The following is a 21,769-nucleotide window of genomic DNA, read 5'->3' on the forward strand; positions in this document are numbered from 1 at the left end:
ACTAATTACATATCTTTTAACCCATTTTGTATTGCCAACGTTTGGGGTTTTTGTCAGCAAAACTGCATAGAAATATGTGAAAATCAGTCAGACTATTTCATTGTTTTGGTTTTGTCTTAAGCCAAGAAAACCTTTGCACAGATTTTGGAAAAGGTGAAGTTGCAGGACATTTTGTATATTGGTCAATGATTTTAATGGTAAATTTCTAATTATGCTTTGCCTATTATTTATTAAAGATATATTAGTGTTACATTACATTATTGAAGTGTAGCTTGTATATTGGTGTTGCATACACAGTATTCTAAACGTACTAGTAGTTTCATAGTTTCACATTTTAATATGCCTGCAAAGCAATTTTTAAAAGTTTATTTTACATTTCACATGATTTAAAGGAAATAATGGATAGAAGAGATTCATTTCTAAATAACATAGGCAACAACATGAATGATGTTTCTATTCTAGGATCTATGACTATCCCTTATCAGTACAACTATTAGAAATGCAACATCTCAGCTTACAGGACTTAAAATGATTAAAAATTGCTCCATAAAGCTTGGTTTCTTCATAATGCATGTATGACTACCTAACATCTTTCCACAAACACCCCACTGAAGAACACATTTTTAAAATAAAATTTAGTATACATAAAATATATATAATAATATCTCCATAAACCTAGGTTCTTTTTGTTATTGAATAGTTAGCATCAGTAGGAAACCCCTATATAAAGTGCCTCGAGGGGACTGTATTTTTAATCTAGTCTTACGATTGATTGATTGATTGTGTGCAAGATATGCTATAGAAAATTTATAGGGGGCAATAATATAAAAATTACACACACAAATAATACCCACTCCCTTCCCTAGGTGCTCCTATTACATGCAAACACCAAAAAGATTCAAGCACAATAAAGTGAATTACATATATGCTTCACAACTAAATTTGGCTCAAGGTATTTACTGCAGTGTCCATTTAATAACAGAGTCTGAATGTAAAGAAATCATTGAATTAACTATTATCTTTGCAGTTACTCATGACAATATTTGTTCATTGCTTTCCCTGTTATTTACGATCCTGTTACTTGATGTAGATAGTGTACAGTTAAATTAGATTTCCCTATTTTATTTTGAAAGCAACTGAAAATGTGGATCTGTCTTAGAGTCATAGGGATGTACAGCACAGAAACAGACCATTTGGTCCAACTTGTCCATGCCGACCAGATATCCTAACCTAATCTAGTCCTACTTGTCAGCACTTGGCCCTTATCCCTTTAAATCCTTCCTATTCATATACCTGTTTGGTTCTTTTTTTCTGTGATCCTTACACACTTGATGCAGCTGCAACACACCAACAAGCAAAGTTTTATTAAGCACAGTACAGTACAAACTTTCTGGAGGAACCTTTAACACACATCTCGCAGGGCTTACAGCGCGTGGCAAAAGCTCTCTCCGAACAAAGGAAACAGTCCTTCCTTTATACAAAATTTTTGCATCATTGTTAGTAATGCCCACAGACAACCCCGTGCCAATCAAAACACAATGCAGTAACCACTTCATCCTCGGAAACAATGTAATGCAAATCATCCCTTCATGGCCAGATCTGGTGTGAACTGTATTTTCATAACTACAGGAAGTAGTCAGAATTATACCTATAGTGCTTTTATTGATTTCTGAAAAGAAGATGAAATGTAAATAGCTCTGAATGGTAAGGAAATGGGCGTGTAAATGGCTCTGGATAATAGGAGATGATAAGGTAATTTCTTACAAGGTATCTGTAAATCAGAGGCAAGCCACCCTAGCCTCAGGACATCCAATTTCCTGCAAGTCAGCAGAGCAAGTTAACTCATTAATATCACAATACCCATCCAGATGCCTTTTAAAAGCTGCGGTTGTACCAGCATTCACCAATTCCTCTGGCAGAAATCCAGAGGATTGTCGTCAGTGATTCTGTTCCTCCACAATGCATGCTGTTAAATCCCTTGTTTCTGGAAATTTTTAGTAGATAATTTTATTGAAAGTTTTTATTACAAAAAATTACAACACCAACAAAAAAAAACATTTATATAACAGTGAGGAAAAAAACAACATAAACAAAACACAACTATGCTCTTGGAAATTAATTAGAAATCACTAATTTCACATCAACTTTTGTTTCTTATACAATTAGTATAGTACTGTAAAAAGTATGAGGAGAAAACATCTTGTGGCATAACGATAATGTCTAGCCAGAAAGACCTAGTTAAAGTACCACATACTCCAGAGCTGTAGCATTACACTGTGAAAAATCTTCAGCTCAAACACACTTCACAAAACATTGCATTGTGATCTATTATATCATGGAGCAACATTTTCAATTTTTAAAATGTTTTCTAATTACCTGAATCCTGTGCAGATTCATTAGCAAAGTTTAAGTGGCATTTAGACAGACACATAAACAAGCAAAGAATAGTGGGATATGGGCCATGGGATTACTTCAGAATGGCATCATGGTTCACACAGATCATGGGCCAAAGAACCTTTTCCTGTGCTAAATTGTTCTATGTTCTATGTGCAGTTGAATTCCTTTGCACTTCCACATAGTACTTCTGGTGTTCTCCAAGGATTTGTCCTTTCCTCCTCTTTTTTTTTCAATTATGTATTGTCTTTCAACTGTTTTACTCAAAAACACATTTGAACTTATTTAAAACCCACCCACTTAGAGCTATATTTGTACACAAAATATTCTGATGACACCAGGGCTCGATGACACCACAGCACCAGCTCTCTCAACTTCTGTTTATTTTCTCTAAATTGACACACTGTTTGACCAAAATACAGTATGGGATGAACAATAATTTGCTCCAATTAAACTAGGAACTCTGAAGCATTTTTTAAAAAATTCCACGACAAATTCTATCTCTCATCATCAAATTCATTCCTCCCCCTGCTGCCCAATACTGAATCAAAATGCTGGGAAAATTGGTGTCATATTTGATCCCAGGATTATCTTCTGAACCCAAACTGTACCAAAACGATCCATTCCCATCTCCATAACATTGTCTAATTCCAACACAACTCAACTTATCTACTGCTGAAACACTTCAGTTACTTTTGCACCAGCCATTGTTGACAGCTCCCTCTGCAAACCTATCATCATTCAAACTCATGTCTGTGTCTTAACTCATACCGAGTCCCATTCATGCTGTATTTGCTGATATACATTGGATCCCACTTAATTGTTATCCCCATGTTCAAATACCTCCACAGCCTTACCCTAGCTATGTAATCTCCTTCTGCCCAACAGATTTAGTTATCTGAGCACATGTAATTTCTGCCTATCAAGCATCCCCAATTTTTATCTGAACACCATTGGCAACCTTGTTGCCAGCTGCTAAGGCCTTAATGTCTGAAATTCCCAGCCTAAACCAATCCACCTCTCAAACATATTTTCCTCATTTAAAACTTACTGATTTCTTTGACCAAGCTTTTGATTGTCTGTCTAAATATCTCTTTACGCTCAGTGCCAAATTTTATTTGATACAGCTTTTGTAAACCTCCCCTTGGATGTCTTACCAGTAAAGGCATAGTATAAATACAAATTGTTGTCTGATTAGTAATCATTGGACCTTGGACGGAAACACGGTTGAGTTTTTTTTTCTATCAGGAGAAGAATATTGTCTTGTTAAGAATGAAATTTCCCCATATTGTCCAACCTTCAGAAAAAAGGAAATCTCATGTATAAAAGTAAAAACATCTTTTGGACATTGTTCCTTTACACTTTTTCTCATTGTACTTCCCTGATACCACCAAACTTTAGTTGCTGACAGGCCACTTTTATCTAGTATGGCAGTTCTTCTTAAAGGATACTATTTACTTTCAAATTTTCATAAAAATCAAGAAAGGTTTTGAAACTTTGAGGATAATTGTTCATTGATTTTAATTTTATATAAGGAAAAAGTACTTTTAAATTAAAGCAGTTTAAAAAGTAGTAACCATAGCTCATGGCTAATACTTTTGCCTCTCAGTCAGAAGATAATGGGTTCAGGTCTCGTTCCAGATGCTTGAGAACTGGTTGGAGATATTTATTAAACCAAGGCTGTTACATGATACAATTCCAAAGATGAGCAGGAGATTCCTTCTCGTTGTTTTGGAAACATTTATCTCTCAAGCTACAACATTAAAATATCCTAGTCATTTCACGAGAGCTCAGGGACAAATTGACTAAGCACTTCTTAGGTCACATCAGTGACTATATCTCAACGGTAGTTAATTGATCTCACAGCATTTGGTGGTTGACCTGGATATGTGAAAGGTGCTCTATAAATGAGAGTTTTTATTGTATTAACCATGCACCTGTCAATGCAGATTGTAGGTTCAGTAGTTAGATTGATTTGCATCTTAATTCTGAGCCCTTTCAATGTGCCTTATGCATGAGAGTTGTATCAAATACTATCCCTACATTACCTGGTCCTGTTGGGTTTGACTGCTCTTCAACTCCAAGCTTTTCTTAACTACAATTTACTATTCATATGTACTTTCACATTTTTAAGTTGACAGATTTCATGGAGAATTGGTAATTTTGCAAATCTACTTTTGACAATAAACAATAACATTCAGATATGAAATTCTGTTTGCTACTTTGATATGACTTCTCCCACCAGTGCTTTCCAGTATTTGCATATCTGTACTCCTGGATGTTTTGCTGTCATTTTAAGGATTGTTAGAAATACTTCCATTTTCCTGTCTTTTCCAAAAATGTGCTACTCTAAGCAATTATGTAAGCAGAAAAAAAGCGAATATATGACTGTGGCAGTGATGCAATGGGTATTTGCTTAATGTCATGCAATTCGGGAATGGATTTACTTAGTTTGCCCGGTCTTAATTAGGGCGATTGAAGCTAGTGTGATTTTTTTTAAATCAGCTATTTGAAATGTGGTTCCTGTTAAAACTTCAGTTATAATTTATGCAAATCTGTATTAACTTTGATATGGTGAACACTGAATTTTATTTATATACTTCTGACCCCTTGAAATTCACATACGAATATTTGATTCATTTGTATGAAATTTCTTTGTCTGCTTAGTCAAGTTTTAGTCCTATTATAAATCAAGTGCTGCCTCCATTAAAATAGCTCAAGGTAATGTGATCCTTGTTCTCAAGCCAATCAATTGTTTTCTGATATCCCAATAGATTAATACATTACAATTTGCCCAAGGGATTCCATTATTACCCCTTGTAACTTGATATAATCAGCGCTGTTTCCTTCTAAGAAAATGTTACAACTAAGTTTACAAAAGTAAATATTAAAACACTGGGTGGAAGTTTACAAGCGTTGTAAATAGCTTGCCGCTCCCCCTACCCCAAACCAAAAAAAAATCCACAAACAAACCTGCCCTGCATGCGTAACAATCTGCAGACTGACTAATGAAGTGGATGAGGGCATTTGCACACCATGGAGGGAGAAAGTAACACCCAGATTGGCTGAGGAATCCAACAGAACCAGAGCATTCTGGTCGTTGCTGCAGTGAATGCACACCTAATGCTGGAGTACATTGAATTGAGGGCTGGTGGACATAGGATTTCTAGGTGTTTTAGGAAAGGGATTGCTTGTTTAGGTTTTAAGATGCGTATGAATACAAAAGAAGGGCTTTTTTGTGGAGGGAGATTTGGTAGGAACATGGTACTCCAAGGTTAGTACACCATTTCACCTTGACATTTTAAACACTTCTTTTAAGAAAATAAAATTATTCCCACTCTCACTTACATGGCCACACCAACAATTTTATGATGTGAACAGTCTAATATTGGGGTCAACAAGATCCATTGACACCATTACTTATTTACTTAAGATGGGATGTTGCTGATTTCATTATTATATTATTATGTGGGTATGAGAGGGAAGAAGCTTGGGTGCATGGGAAGATAGTTGAATAACCATCCAACCTTTATTATATGTCTCCACCACCCACATGATTAAAGCGCCACAGTCATGTAATAACCTGTTTTCCTTAAAGTAGTGGAGGTGCAGTTTAAGGATGCCCACACTTTTAGTTTTTTTCTGTGATTATTTTACTTTGAGTTGAAATTATACATCAGCGCTGATTCTTTTTTGAAGAAAGCAGTTGAAATACTTCATCGAAAATTTGTTAGCACTGCTGATGCATTTTCAACAACCCTTCTGTGTGTTTTAATAAAATAAAAATAGTGAAGTGAATTTTGTTATCTTTTCATTTTGTTTTTGCAATATAGGGGAACTAAGTTCTTGAATACAGAAGCCTTTGTTAATGGTATAAATTTGTTAGATAACTTTAAACCTTATTGCAGTGTTTCAAAAAGGCAAAAACTTCACAAAATTGCCTTTTTTTATAAGATGTTGACTAAACTTATCTCAATATGAAATGATTACTCAAATATATACAGTGTAAATGATTGAAGCAATGCATTATCTTGTTTGGTAAATTTCCAAGTGGTATTATTGGCTAGATTGTCACAACTTTGAGTCACATTGTTTACTTCTGTTCACATTTGACAGCTTTTGGGGGTAATTTGTGGTAATGAAGAGTTTTGGGTTTTTTTTCCAATCCAAAGTCCAGTAAACCATTGATAAGTTTTCAGTGAAGATTCTTTGATGTTTAAATGGTCTGATGATACTTGCTAAACTTGCTCCCATAATAATTTGCCACTAACCTGAAGTACAAGAGCGAACATGGAATATATGAACACGAGGAATGTTATCTTCGAAGAGTTGTCAAATGAGGCCTTCAGGTTAGCTTTGGAATAAAGAGAAGATAGTCACACTGTTAAGTGTGTGTCATAAGCTGCCAAACAGTTGGCAATTGAGAAGCAGATATATAGTCAATCACTAGGTGTGTACAGCTAATAATGAGATATTTATATTAGGTATTTTTAACTACCCCAATATTAATTGGGATAATCATAGTATATCATCATGGATAATCATATGCAGATTTCTTGAAATCTATACAGGAAAGTTTTTTTATGTCAACATGCAGATGGTCCCACAAGAGACAGTGCAGGGCTGTATCTTAATTCTGGGAAACGAAGCCAGACTGGCATTCAAGGTGACAGTGGTGGAACCTTTGAATGACAGTGACCACAACATAGTACATTTTAAGTTTGTTATGGAAAATGAAAAAGTTGGTCTGCAGAAAAGGGTTTTGGATTGGGATAAGGCAGGTTTTGATAAAATAAGGCAGTTGATCAAAATAGGTTGGGAACAATTACTTAAGGGTAAATTTACAGCAGAACATTGGGAAGAATTCCAAAACTTACTGGAGAGCATACAGACCTAACATCTTCCCTTTAGGATGAATTGTAAGAACAAGCCAAGAGAATCCTGGATGTTTAGGACAATCAGTTCTGGATAAGAAGGAAAAGAAAAATATGCTACCGGTACAAAGGCAGCAAAACAACGGAGTTCCTTGAAGAGTATAGAAAGTGCAGGGGGAAATCAAGTAAGCATTTAGACTACGCTAATAAAAAAAAAACCTAACTATTCTAATCCTAGTTTCCCACACTTGGCCCTACGCTTGTGTGCTTTGGCATTGCAAATGCACATCTGAATACTTCTTAAATACCCACCCTTACAGGTAGTGAGTTCCAAATTCCAACCAACCACACATCTCCTCTAAAGCTTAAATCTATGCCCTCTGGTCACTGATCACTCCATCAACTGAAAATATTTCTTCCTAACTACCCTATATATAAGTTTATAATTTTATACATCTCAGTCATGCCTTCCCCCCTCAATCTCCTCTGCTTTAAGGAAAGGAACCCCAGTCTGTCTAATCTCTCTTCATAACTGAAACTCTCCAGCCCAGCCCTCACCAGTGCTATTACATCCCTTCTACAGTGTGGATTCCACAGCTATACACAATGTGCCTTTTACAAATTTGTCATAATTTCCCTGCTCTTGTACTTTATGCTCCTTTAAATTAAGCCCAGTAGAATTTGTGCACAGCACTCTCAGCCTCTCCTGCCAGCTTTAATGAGTTATGTACATACAGGTTCCCTTGCTCCTGCACACCCTTTAGAATAGTAACTTTTATTTTGTACATTATATCCAAGTTTTTCGCACCAAATTATCTTCCGCTTTGCTACACTGAACTCCATTTGAAACCTATCTGCCTTCTTCACTACATATCAATGTCTCTTTGAAATTCTATACTGTCCACTTCACAGTTCACAATTGTACTAACTTTTGTGTTACTGCATACTTTGGAATTGTACCATGCACACTAAAGTCTAGATGATTTATATGTTTAAAGAGAAGTAAGCATTCCAATACCAACCCCACTATGAACCTTCTCCCAGCCCATAAAATGCCTATTACTCTGTTTCTTGTCACTTGGCCGGTTTTTATAGATATTCGTACTGCCCTTTCTGCTCTATGGCCTGTAGCCTACATTAGAAGTTGATTTACATGGCACTGTATAAAGCACATTTTGCATTTGATTGCACCTTGGCACTTGTTGCTGCACTAGAAATCTGGGTTTGGATCTTATCACGATATATGATGGAACTTGAAATCAATAAATAAATGAAAAGACTAATTGCAACCATTAAACTATTGTCAATTGTTGTTAAAATCATTAAAGAACTTTAGAGAAGGAAGACTTTTAGCTTTACCTGGACATATGAGTCCAGACCAATAGTAATTGGCTGATTCTTAACTGCCCTTTGAAATGGCCTAAAAAGATGCTATGGTAAAAAGTCTCAAAGAAACAATACCATCCACACTACTTGGCATTGACCCAGGCATCGGAAGTGATGATGGTAAACATGGCCCTGTTGACATTGCAAAGTCCTTCTTATTTCTGGGAATGGTGCCAGAATTTGATAATCTGTCATACAGACTACTTGAGAAAAAAGCTTAACAGTCATATTCACAACATCCCGTACAACACTATCCCGGGTGGCACGGTGGCTCAGTTTTAGCACTGCTGTCTCTCAGTGCCAGGGTCCCAGGTGCTGTTCCAGCCTCTGGCGACTGTCTGTGTGGAGTTTGCACATTCTCCCCGTGTCTGCGTAGGTTTTGTCTGGGTGCTCTAGTTTCCTCCCACAATCCAAAGATGTACAGATGAGGTGATTTCGCCATTCTAAATTGCCCATAGAATTCAGGGATGCGTAGGTTAGCTGCATTCGTCAGGGGAAATATAGAGTAATAGGACAGGGAAGTTGGTTTGGATGGGTTACATTTCTGAGGGTTGGTGTGTAGTTGTTGGGCCAAATGGCCTGTGTCCACACTGTAGGGATTCTATGATACCATAGTTAACTATGTCCTGTCCCACTGGCAGATTTCAAACTGATCTAGCAACTCCAGACTGGATGTCCATGAGGTGATGTGGGCCACCAGAAGCAGTAGAATTGGATCCAACCAGAATCAACTTTGTTTTGATGATGCCTGCAGGAAAGCATGCCTGGAGCAACACCATGCATACCTAAAAATGATCTGCCAACCTGGTAAAGCTACTAAGTAGGACACCTTGCAGGCCAAACATCATAGACAGCAACAAGTGATAGGGCTAAGCAATTCCACAACAAGCAGATCAAATCTAAGTTCTGCTACATCCAGTCATGAATGTTGCTAGACAATTTAAAGAAAAGGTATAGAGGAGGAGCCTTAATAAATATTCCCATCCTCTGTGAAGGGGGAGCTGAATATATCAACTGAAAAGATGAGTCTGAAGCAATTACAACAATCTTCAGCCAGCACTGCCGAGTGTATAATCCATGCGGAAAGTCAGCAGGCATGGGATAGTGGGAAGTTTGGCCAGTTGGATAGAGAACTGGCTAACCGGTCGAAGTCAGAGAGTGGTGGTAGATGGTAAATATTCAGCCTGGAGCCCAGTTACAAGTGGAGTTCCGCAGGGATCAGTTCTGGGTCCTGTGCTGTTTGTAATTTTTATTAATGACTTGGAAGAGGGTGTCGAAGGGTAGGTCAGTAAATTTGCAGACGATACGAAGATTGGTGGAGTTGTGGATAGTGAGGAGGGCTGTTGTCGGCTGCAAAGGGACTTTGATATGATGCAGAGCTGGGCTGAGGAGTGGCAGATGGAGTTCAACCCTGTCAAGTGTGAGGTTGTCCATTTTGGAAGGACAAATAAGAATGCGAAATACAGGGTTAATGGTAGGGTTCTTAGTAAGGTGGAGGAGCAGAGGGATGTTGGGGTCTCTGTTCATAGCTGTTTGCCACTCAGGTGGATAGAGTTTGTAAGAAGGCCTATGGTGTATTAGCGTTCATTAGCAGAGGGATTGAATTCAAGAGTTGTGAGGTGATGTTGCAGCTGTATAGGACCTTGGTAAGGCCACATTTGGAGTACTGTGTGCAGTTCTGGTCGCCTCATTTTAGGAAAGATGTGGAAGCTTTGGAGAGGGTGCAGAGGAGATTTACCAGGATGTTGCCTGGAATGGAGAATAGGTCGTACGAGGATAGGTTGAGAGTGCTAGGCCTTTTCTCATTGGAACGGCGAAGGATGAGGGGTGACTTGATGGAGGTTTATAAGATGATCAGGGGAATAGACAGAGTAGACAGTCAGAGACTTTTTCCCCGGGTACAACAGAGGGTTACAAGAGGACATAAATTTAAGGTGAAGGGTGGAAGGTATAGGGGGAATGTCAGGGGTAAGTTCTTTACCCAGAGAGTGGTGGGGGCATGGAATGCGCTGCCTGTGGGAGTGGCAGAGTCAGAATCATTGGTGACCTTTAAGCGGCAATTGGATAGATACATGGATAGGTGCTTAAGCTAGGACAAATGTTCGGCACAACATAGTGAGCCGAAGGGCCTGTTCTGTGCTGTATTGTTCTATGTTCCATCTTGGACTCCCTCAGATGTCACCAGCATCACAGATGCCAGTCTTCAGCCGAATTAATTCAGTCCATGGTTAGCACTGCTGCCTCACAGCACTGGTACCATGGTTCAATTCCAGCCTCAGACAGTTGTCTATGTGGAGTTTGCACATCCTCCCTTTGCACAGATTTCCTCCCACAGTCCAAAGATGTACAGATTATGTTGGATTGGCCATGCTAAATTGCCGATAGTGTCCAGGGATGTGCAAACCAGGTAGATAAGCAATGGAAAATGCAGGATTACAGGAATGGGGTAGGGATGGTGGGATCTGAGTGGGATGCTCTTCAGAGGGGCAGTGTGCATCCAATGGCTTGAATGGCCTGCTTCCACTCTGCAAGATTCCATGATCCTATGATCAGGTAAAGGCACTGGATAGACTATGGGCCATGACAACATTCTGGTAACAGTACTGAAGACTTGTGCTCCAGAACTTGCTGCACCCCAAGCCAAGCTGTTCCAGATCAGCTACAACACTGCCATCTCCCTGACAATGTGGGGAATTGCTCAGGTATGTCCTCCAAGAATCAAGACAAATTCAACCTGGCCATTTAGTGCTGTCTACTGTTGATCATCAGTGAAGAGATGGAATAAAACTATCAAAGTACCTTTCAAGCAGCATTTGCTCAGCAATAACCTGCTCACTGGTGCTCAATTTTAGTATCCCTCTTGACAAAGTTAAGTCTGTAATTGCTGGGCCGATCTTTACAGGCTTTTTTTGAGCAAGAACGTAGTGTTTCCAATTAGATTGACAGAGTTGTATAGCACAGTAACAGATCCTTCGGTCCAACTTACCTATGTTGATCAGATATCCTAAGTAAACGTAGTCCCATTTGCCAGCATTTGGCCCACATCTCTCTAAACCCTTCCTATTCATGTATCCATTTAAATGTTGTAATTGTACCAGCCTCCACCACTTCCTCTGGCAGCTCGTTCCATACCTGGACGATCATCTGCATGAAAACATTGCTTCTTCGATCCCTTTTTTAATCTTTCCCTTCTCACCTGAAGCACTGCCCTCTAGTTTTGTACTCCCCTACCCTGGGGTAAAATCCTTGGCTATTCATCCTATTTGTGCCTGATTTTATAAACCTGTGTAAGGTCACCCCTTAGCCTTCAACGCTCCAAGGAAAATAGCCTCAGACTATTCAACCCCTCCATATAGATTAAACCATCCAACCCTGGCAGCATCTTTGTAAATTTTTCTAAACCATTTCAAGTTTAACAACATTTTTCCTATACCAGGGAGACCCAAAATTCAGGAAGAATTATTTTTTTTTTGCCAGTGCTTCTGTAATTCCCACTCTTCCCTTCCTTTAATAACCACGAAATATCTCCGTCAAAGATTGTGGTGCTGGAAAAGTACAGCCAGTCAAGCAGCATCAGAGGAGCAAGAGAATCGACGTTTTGAGCATAAGTTCTTCATCAGGAACCCCTGATGAAGGGCTTACGCTTGAAATGTCAATTCTCCTGCTGCTCAGATGCTGCTTGACAGGCTTTGTTTTTCTTGCACCACACTCTTCGACACTGATCTCCAGTATCTGCAGTCCTCGATTTTTCCTATGGAAATGTCTCATCCAGTCTTGGTGCTATATTATCCTTAAATACTTACAGCTTGTTCAATTCTTTCTCAGTCAATTTTAAACCCTTCTAGTGACTGAATTTCTACTTCTGTCACCATGGCTTGCATAACATCTGTATTGTAGGTAAAGATGGATGCAAAGTTTTAATTTATCAACTCTGCTTGCTTCTTGCCTTTAAGTAAATCCCATTTTGGTCTTTAATTGGCCCTGCTCCTTCTACTACCGATTTATCTGTAGAATACTTAAGGGTTACCTGTATATTATTTGCGAGTCTTTTCTCATAATCCTTTCTGCTCCTTTTCTTTGCTTTCTTTGTCTCTCCTCTAAACCTTCTGTATTTAGTGTTTCCTCTTTAACCTATGTCTCCATTATCATCCAAGAAACTCTGGTCTTGTTTGTTCAAAGTTTTCCTCTTGAGAGAATATATCTTGACTGAACCATCTGTTTGAAGATGGCCAATTGTTCAGCTACTGTTTTTCCTGGCAGCTGTTGCCTCTAGTCTGTCATAGCCATTAGTGTTTGATAGTTACCTGCCGCTGCATATTACTAAAATTCATTAGCTAAAGTCAGTTCTGCAATAATGTGTGTTTCTACAACGCGAATAGGCTTAAACACGATTGAAGAATTTCAACTGGAATTTGTAGAACGCAAACTTTCCTTACGTATATTGGCTATAGTTTAAATGGGACAGTTATTGCACAATTTTCTTATAACGCAAGATCGCACGAGAACAGAACTATTGCATTATATCAGAACTGACTATACTTCACCAATTCACACACGCAATAATTTATGCTTAATTTAGTTCCAGGAAATTAACTGGAGCGAGTAAGTCCTGATAGGTCAAGGATGAATCTTGGAAACCATAAGTTGCAATCTTAAAGTAATGAAATCCAATTACATATGAACTGAAAAGAAGGGAAGTGCAGAGAGACAGTTTTGATGAGATGGAAAAATAACATTTTGTTATAGAAATTACTATAATTTATGTTTGCTTGGATCTTAATTTAATGTTTTGTTTTCTCCATATTAACATCCCAATCTTTGTGTGTATGATTCCTAATGTGCAACTCATTCCAGTGTCAAAAAAATAATGTTCCATTCTGAAAGATGCATTGCTTTCTTTTGTTATACCATATCAATCATGGAATAATAGGCAAAATAATAGGCCATTTTCATCCTGTAACATCTGTAATTTATGTACATAGTTGAGTAAGCATTTGCTGTATAGCATTAATCATTCATTTCAAGTATTAATGGTTAAAAAGATAATGCTATCTTTTATCCACTTGTGAAAATCCAAATCATGTTCAATTTCAATATTACAAGAATATGCTAAGATCATTTGGAGAACAGAAGTAATGCGTATTGGGTTACAGCTGACCGAGATGATTGAGTACGACAATTGTATATAACAGATCTCAAAAACGCTCAGTATTTTTGTTAAGTGAAAAATGTCAAATTAATTCTTACATTGGTCACATTAGCAAAAGTATCTAGTGAATTAAAATGCTGTTGTAGAAACCTGTGTTGCTGTAAAGAACAACTCTGGAGTCTTTGTCATGCCTTTTTTTTTCCAAATGTTAACATCAAGGGAATTTGAAGCAAAGACTTGGTAATTATTAATGGTGTCTTGGTTTTCGTACTGGATGCGAGATTCTGGACCTGTGTATTTGCTCTAAGATGATATACCACAAAATGTAATGGACAAGCATTCCTATTATGCCTGAAATGCTTTGCGCGCTAAAATTATAATACGTACATATATTTGTAAAACATAAATACAAATTTGTTAACCTTTATATAACATCTTGAGTGTTTCTTTACAGGATTTGAGCTTTATTCAATGGTGCCTTCCATTTGTCCTCTTGAAACTCTTCATAATTCCCTTTCTCTGAAACAAGTGGATGAATTTCTTGCATCGATTCCTGAAAGCAATGTCTCTTCTGACACATTTTGTATACCCTCAGGTAAGTTTTGGAATTCTTTGGTGTGTTAATTTTCAGTATATTTAAATGTAAAGAGAAAGTCATAGAAATCAAATTAATCTGTTTATTTCTGTATGATTCTTTGGTATACTGCTGAGTAAATCTTGGTGGAGGTGAAGGTAATTCACTACATGTGGAGTGTTTAAAATTGATTAGGTTGTGGTGTTGTATTAGCTGTCTGAACATAGAGTTGATAAGGCAGCAGCAACGCAAGGTATGCATTCAACAGTGTTGAAGGAAATGACAAGGAAATTTCAGAAGATTTGCCATAATTTTCCAATTTCAAGTGATACTAGAGGACTGCAGGATTCCAAATGTTACACCTTTTGTTCAGAGAAGGGTGTAAAGATAAGTTCATTAACTTCAGGCCAGTCACTTTAATCTTGGTGGAAATTGTTTCAGAAGCGATAATTTGAGACAAAATTAATAGTCTGTTGGGAATAGTTTTTAGAGCAAATCATGTTTGACTTGCTGGATTTTTTTTGATTGTGATAGAGAGCAGATGATAATGCTGTTAATATGGTTCACGTTTACTTCTGGAAGACTTTTGATATAGTTCCAGTAAAGAGACAAAAACAGAAGTTACTGGAAAAACTCAACTGGTCAGGCAGCATCTGTGGAGAGAAAGCAGAAGGTCTGAAGAAGGGTCACTGGACCCGAAATGTTAAATCTGAGCTTTTTCCAGCAATTTCTGTTTTTGTTTCTAATTTCTGGTATCCGCAGCTCTTTTTTTTCTCTGCCCAGAAAAAGAAACTTGTAGGCCAAGTTATAGCTGGTGGAATAAAGGGGAAGGTAGCTTTTTCCTTCAAGAGAAGGTTGAGAGGAAAGTTGAAAGATCTATTCAAAATCAGGAGAAGTCTGGACAAAGTAGATATGATAAAATCTTTCCCATCTATGGAATGATCAGGAGCAAGATTTAAGTAATTGGTCAAAGAAGCACTAGGGTCATGAGAAAAATCATATTCAGGCAGTGCGTGCTTAAGATCTGGAATGTACTGTTGCATTGTTCTCCTGTATAAAAGGTAGAATGTGAAGAAATCTGGGAAGAACATATCCTGCTTTATTAGTCCAATGTCAATCATTAGTAAAGGGATAGAATGGTCTAACTGTCAAGCAGCACTTAATCAGTGATGCTTGGTTTGATTTCTGCCAGGCCCACTTGCATCCAGATCTCATTCAAATCTTGGTCCAAGCATCGATAACAGATTTGAATTCCAGAGATGAAGTGAGATTTACTGCTTTTGACATTAAGGTCAAATGTGAAATCCAGGAGGGCTAGCAAACTGAAGTTTATAACTACTAGTGAAATCTCTGTTGGACAATCATCTTGCAAAAAAGCAATATGGTTATAGTTGTGGAGCTCAGTCATATCCATTCCAGGACATTGATGCAGGAATCCATGTGTTAGTTTGCTGCATTAAATCATATGTAGCTGCTTCCCTCCACTATAAGATTAGAATTGGGGATGATCATGAGTGCAAAGTGTTCAGTAGTATTTACAACTTCTCTGATACTAAGCCTGTCCATATCTGTGTGCAGCTAGACAACTCTTGGGATCGGACTAATGTGTAACAAGAAATATTCATGTCGAACAAGCACTAGCCAGTGACCATCTCCAATAAGAGAGAGCCTGACCATCTGCTTTTGATTTTAATGACATCATCATTGCACAATTTCTCACTATCAATATCCTGGGCAGTCACCAATGATCAAAATCTTAACTTGAAAAGCAACATTAATACTGTGGTTGCAAAAGCAGGCCAGATGCTGGGAATTCTACAGTAAATAATTAATCTCCTAACATGTCTGGCAACCACAGGAATATGTTGAAATATTTTGCTTAGTTGCACTAGTGCAGCTTCAACAATACTGAAGAAGCTCCTTACTATCAGGGCAAAGCAACCTGCTTAATTCATATCCCTTTCCACCACCTTAAGCATGTACTCCCTCCACCAACTCTTAAACTGATAGCAGTGTGTAACATCTACATAATAAACTGCAACAATTCACCAAACTACTTCGACAGCACCTTCAAACTTATGAACTGTACAACTGAGAAATATCAGAGCAGCTGCCAAGATCCCATCCAAGTGAAACACTGTTTTAACTTGTAATTCCTTCCAATTCACCTGGAAAGTCCTTCTAAATGGCACCATGGATGTACCTATATCAGCTGGCCTGTGGTGGTCTGTAGATAGGCAAAAGTGAGGACTACAAATGCTGGAAACCGGAGTTTAGATTAGAGTGGTACTGGAAAAACACAGCAGGTCAGGCAGCATCCGAGGAGCAGGAAAATCGACGTTTCGGGCAAAAGCCCTTCATCAGGAATAGATGCTTTTCATGATGAAGGGCTTTTGCCCGAAACGTCAATTTTCCTGCTCCCCAGATGCTGCCTGACCTGCTGTGCTTTTCCAGCACCACTGTGGTTTGTAGATAGCTTCTCAAGGAAATATAGGAAGAGAAACAAGTGTTGGACCTGCCATTGACACTCTTAAAGCAAGAAGCAAATTAAAAAAAAATTTAGTGTTGGTGAAATGTTATGCTTTGAGATCAAAGAGTCCATGTGCAAAACCAGTATTATCTGGTTTCCATTCTAGCTCCTGGAAGTCTATTTGCTCTGGGTAGAAGGCTTTTAAATACATATACACCCAGAAGGATACTTCCAACACCTCAACCATCAGATCAAGACAGTAACAGATCTATATTCTGTAAGTAAACTATAACCCCTTGCCGATACAATCATTACTTTGTTAGAGCTTAAATATGATAATATTTACCTTATATTTCTTTTAATATTATAATGTTTTGTGGTTATCTGGTAAATGGACCAAATTAGTCGTCGTCTTTCTTGAATTATGTTACCATAGACCATAGGATGCTAAGATATTGGAGCAGATTTAGCCCTTTTGGCCCATCGAGCTTTCTTCTGCCATTCAATTATGACTGATGTGATTCTCAACTCCATTCTCCTGCCTTCTCCCCATAACTCTTGATCCTCTTACTAATCAAGAACCAATTTACCTACGTCTTAAATACATTCAATGACTTGACCCCCACTGCATTCTATGTGAATGACTTTCATAGATTTCTGACTAGAGAAATTCTTCCTTATCTCAGTTCTCAAGGGTTGTGCCTTCTGTCTGAGGCTGTTCCCTAGGATCGTAGTCTCTGCTACAAATAGAAACATCTTCACGTCCATTGTCTCCAGACATCTCAGTATTCAACAGTACTAAAGAAGCTCAACCCCATTTTAGTATTCTAAAAGTTTCAAAGAGATTCCAACCCCCTCGATCCTTCTAAACACTGAGTACGGACCGAAAATCCTCAACTGGTCCCCATAGGGGAGACCTAGGGGTGCAGTTGCACAGTTACTTGAGAGTGGAGTCGCAAGTAGACATGGTGGTGAAGAAGGCATTTAGCACACTTGGTTTCAATGGTCAGTGCATTGAGTATAGGAGTTGGGACGTCATGGTGCAGCTGTACAGGACATTAGTGAGGCCACTTTTAGAATACTTTGCTGAATTCTGGTCTCCCTGCTACAGAGACGATGTTGTTAAAATTGAAAGGGATCACAAAAGATATAGGCGGCAGCAAGGGTGCTCTGGATGTTTTTCTTTTTCTTTTGTTTCTGTTTCTTTAATTTCTGCTCTTGTTTTTAATTCTAGCTATTGTATTCTAAGATGGTGCCAGAGTGGTGACGCTGTACTCTTCTCATGGTACTCCTGTACTCTGGTATACCTGACATTGAATCTAATCTGATCTAGTGGGCTCTCCCACAAGCTGTTCTAAAAAATCTCTTGTAGACATTGCACGAATTCCTTTTCTTGAGATTCACACTCAAACTGATTTTCCCAGTCCACTTGAGTATTGAAATCTCCCACGATTACTGTAATCATACTTTTCTTACGTGCCTTCTGTATCTCATGCTTTATTTTCTACTCATATCCTGATTACTGCTAGGAGGCCTGGACATAACTCCCATCGAGGTCTTTTTTTCCTTTGCGGTTTCTCAACTCTGCCACACAGATTCTATACCTTCTGATCTTGTATCATTTCTTGCGTTTGATTTAGGTTAATTTCTTACAAACATGGCAATGCCATCCCCTCTCAATAGGACATGCATCCTTGGATATTTAATTCCCAGCCTTGATTTCCTTGCTGCCAAGTCTCTGTAATGCCACAACATCGTACCCGTTAATTTCAATCTCTTCTATAAGCTCATTTACTTTGTCCTACACTGCGTGCATTTAAGGACAGAATCCTCAGTCTTTTGTTGACTGCCCCCCTTCTCATAGTTATCCCCTTATCGGGCTGTGCCTGAAGTTAGGTTCCTGGCCCTTTCCACATTCTGTCCTATTATAGAGTCACCATCATACAATGTGGGAACAGACCCTTCATTCATAGCGACCTAGTTTTCCAAACTAAACTAGTCCCATTTGCCTGTTTTTGGTCTGTATCCCTCTAAGCCTTCCTTATTCATGTATCCACCCAAATGCCTTTTTAAAGTTGTAACTGTACATGCATCTACCACTTCCTCAGGGAGTTCATTCTACATACGAAACTCCCTCTGTGTGCAAAAAATTGTCACTCGGAACCCTTTTAAATCTTTTTCCTCTTGAAAATATGCCGTCTAGTTTTGAACTCACCCAGCCGAGGGAAAAGATCCTTGCTATTCACCATATCTATACTCATGATTTATAAACTTCTATGCAGTCACCCATCAACCTCCTACACTCCATTGGAAAATGTTCCAGCCTACCCAGCCTCTCTACATAACTCAAACCCTCCAATCCCAGCAACATTCTTGTAAATTTTTTGAGCCTTTTCCTATTTAATCATATCCTTCCTACAGCAGAGCAACCAAAACTGTACACAGTACTCAAAAGTGGCCTCACCAATGTACTCCCAACTGCTAAACTCAGTTAAACTGGTCTGAGCAATGAAGGCAAACATGCTAAACACCTTCTTAATCACTACCTACCTGTGATGCAACTTTCAAATATCCATTTATTCCGACTTTGTTCTTAGCTGCCAGTCAATTCTCTGTCCATGTCACAGCCACTAGTTTTCCATTATCAACTCTACTAATTACATTCTCTCAAAATTCCAGTAGATTTTTCAAGCATGATTTCAATTTCATAAATCCATGCTGACTGTGTCCAAACCAGTCACTAATTTCTAAGTGCTCTGATATTAAATCTTATATAATGGACGGTAGCATTTCTCCACTACTGACGTCAGGCTGACTGATCTACAATATCTCTTTGCCTCTCTTTTTAAATTGAGAGGTTACATTATCTTCCCTCCAATCCACAGGAATTGTTTCAGAGTCTAAATAATCTTGAAAGATGACCACCAATGCTTCTACTGTCTCTAGCCACTTCCTTAAGTACTCTGGAATGTTGGTTGTCAGGTACTATGGATTTATCAGCCTTTAATTTAATCAATTTCCCCAACACCATTTCCTTACTGATTTCCTTCAGTTCCTGTCTCTCAGTAGATCCTGGGACGTGATGTCTCTCACATCATTGGGACATTATTTATGTCCAAGTGCAGTTTGGATAATGCACTAGCGTAAACTGTTACTTTAAATTTACATGTTGATTTAGGTTTCAGTTCTCCATGTATATTAATACATTGATAATTTATTCTCAAAAATACACCTTTCACTATTCCCTATTGCACAAGATACTTGTTAATTGAGCTTGATTGGGGCAAAATGGGCATCTGCCTAAATTGAAATCTATCTGAAAATAAAAAATTTCTTTATATATCTGCTTTTTCTGTAACCATTTCTATAAATACCATCAATTTTGTTTATAATTTGCTGAAACCATCCTCGGTATATAGGTGTTGGGACTTTATGTTGATGTACAGGATGTTTGTGAGGCCTGTTCTGGAATACTGTGTCCAGTCTGGTTGCCCAATTATAGGAAGGATATTATTAAGCTGGAGAGGGTTCAGAAGAGATTTACCAGGTTGTTGCAGGGTAAAGAAAGGCTGGTACTTTCTTCACTGGAGCGAAGGAAGTGGAGAGGTGACCTGAGAAATTAATTAAATAATGAGAGGTACAGATGGAGTTGATGATAGTTGTCTTTTCCCTAAAATGGGGAATTTCAAGATGAGGGAATACATTTTAAGGTGAGAGCAAAGAGATTTCAAAAAGAACAGGAATGTTTTTTTCACTGAGAGAAAGTGAGGACTGCAGATGCTGGAGATCAGAGTCGAGAGTGTGGTGCTGGAAAAGCACAGCAGGTCAGGCACCATCCAAGGTGCAAGAGAATTGATGTATCAGGCACGAGCCCTTCAGGAATGAGAAATTTTTTACTCAGTGGTTCGCGTGTGGAATGGACTTCCTGACTGAGTCATGGATGGGGGAACAATTAGAATTTTAAGACATTTGGATAGATGCATGAAGAGAAAACGTTTGTAGGGAAATGGGCCAAGAGCAGGCAGGTGGGACTAGTTTAGTTTGGGATTATGTTCAGCATGGACTAGTTGGACCAAAGGGTCTTTTTCTGTGCTCTATGTCTCTATGATTCAATGATGAGTTTACTCTGAACTCTACTTGCAATTAGACCAAGACCTGCAGAAACCCATCCTTTAATGTCAAGAATTGAGATCTTAAGAGTTATTAGACTAAGTTTTTCATTCTGGTTTGTTTATTAGTAATTAAACACTGTAGCTGTGAAGCTACTAAGCGAACATAGGAACAGCAGTAGACCCCTTGAGTTTGTTCTACCATTCAATGAGGTTATGGTTGATCTGTTGTGTTTACCTGCCTTTGCCTCAAAGCCCTTAACATCCTTGCTTAACAAAATTTTACCTCCGATTTAAAATTAACAAGTGATCTATAATCAACTGCCATTTATGGAAAAGACTTCTAAACTGCCACCCTTTATGTGTAGAGGTGTATAGGACATTGGTTAGGCCACTGTTGGAATATTGCATGCAATTCTGGTCTCCTTCCTATCGAAAAGATGTCGTGAAACATGAAAGGGTTCAGAAAAGATTTATAAGGATGTTGCCAGGGTTGGAGGATTTGAGCTATAGGGAGAGGCTGAACAGACTGGGGCTGTTTTCCCTGGACCGTCGGAGGCTGAGGGGTGACCTTATAGAGGTTTACACAATTATGAGGGGCATGGATAGGGTAAATAGGCAAAGTCTTTTCCCTGGGGTTTGGGAGGGCATGGGTTTAGGGTGATAGGGGAAAGATATAAAAGAGACCTACGGGGCAACTTTTTCATTTAGAGGGTGGTACATGTATGGAATGAGCTGCCAGAGGATGTGGTGGAGGCTGGTACAATTGCAACATTTAAGAGGCATTTGGATAGGTATATGAATAGGAAGGTT

At 38.5% G+C, this 21,769-nt stretch overlaps 1 protein-coding gene across 16 annotated transcripts in view; it reads left to right on the plus strand.

Moving 5' to 3' along the window:
* Positions 1-21,769, plus strand: part of ppip5k2 (diphosphoinositol pentakisphosphate kinase 2) — a 155,558-nt gene that overhangs the window by 130,847 nt on the left and 2,942 nt on the right. For all 16 annotated transcript variants that reach the window (XM_043710086.1, XM_043710037.1, XM_043710071.1 and 13 more), the window contains 2 exons: positions 14,258-14,398; positions 17,014-17,124. In XM_043710086.1, the coding sequence (XP_043566021.1) occupies positions 14,258-14,398; positions 17,014-17,124 (252 nt within the window). The remainder of the gene's footprint in view (positions 1-14,257; positions 14,399-17,013; positions 17,125-21,769) is intronic.

This window comes from Chiloscyllium plagiosum, chromosome 2 (assembly GCF_004010195.1).
Source record: "Chiloscyllium plagiosum isolate BGI_BamShark_2017 chromosome 2, ASM401019v2, whole genome shotgun sequence".
NCBI classification, from domain to species: domain Eukaryota; kingdom Metazoa; phylum Chordata; class Chondrichthyes; order Orectolobiformes; family Hemiscylliidae; genus Chiloscyllium; species Chiloscyllium plagiosum.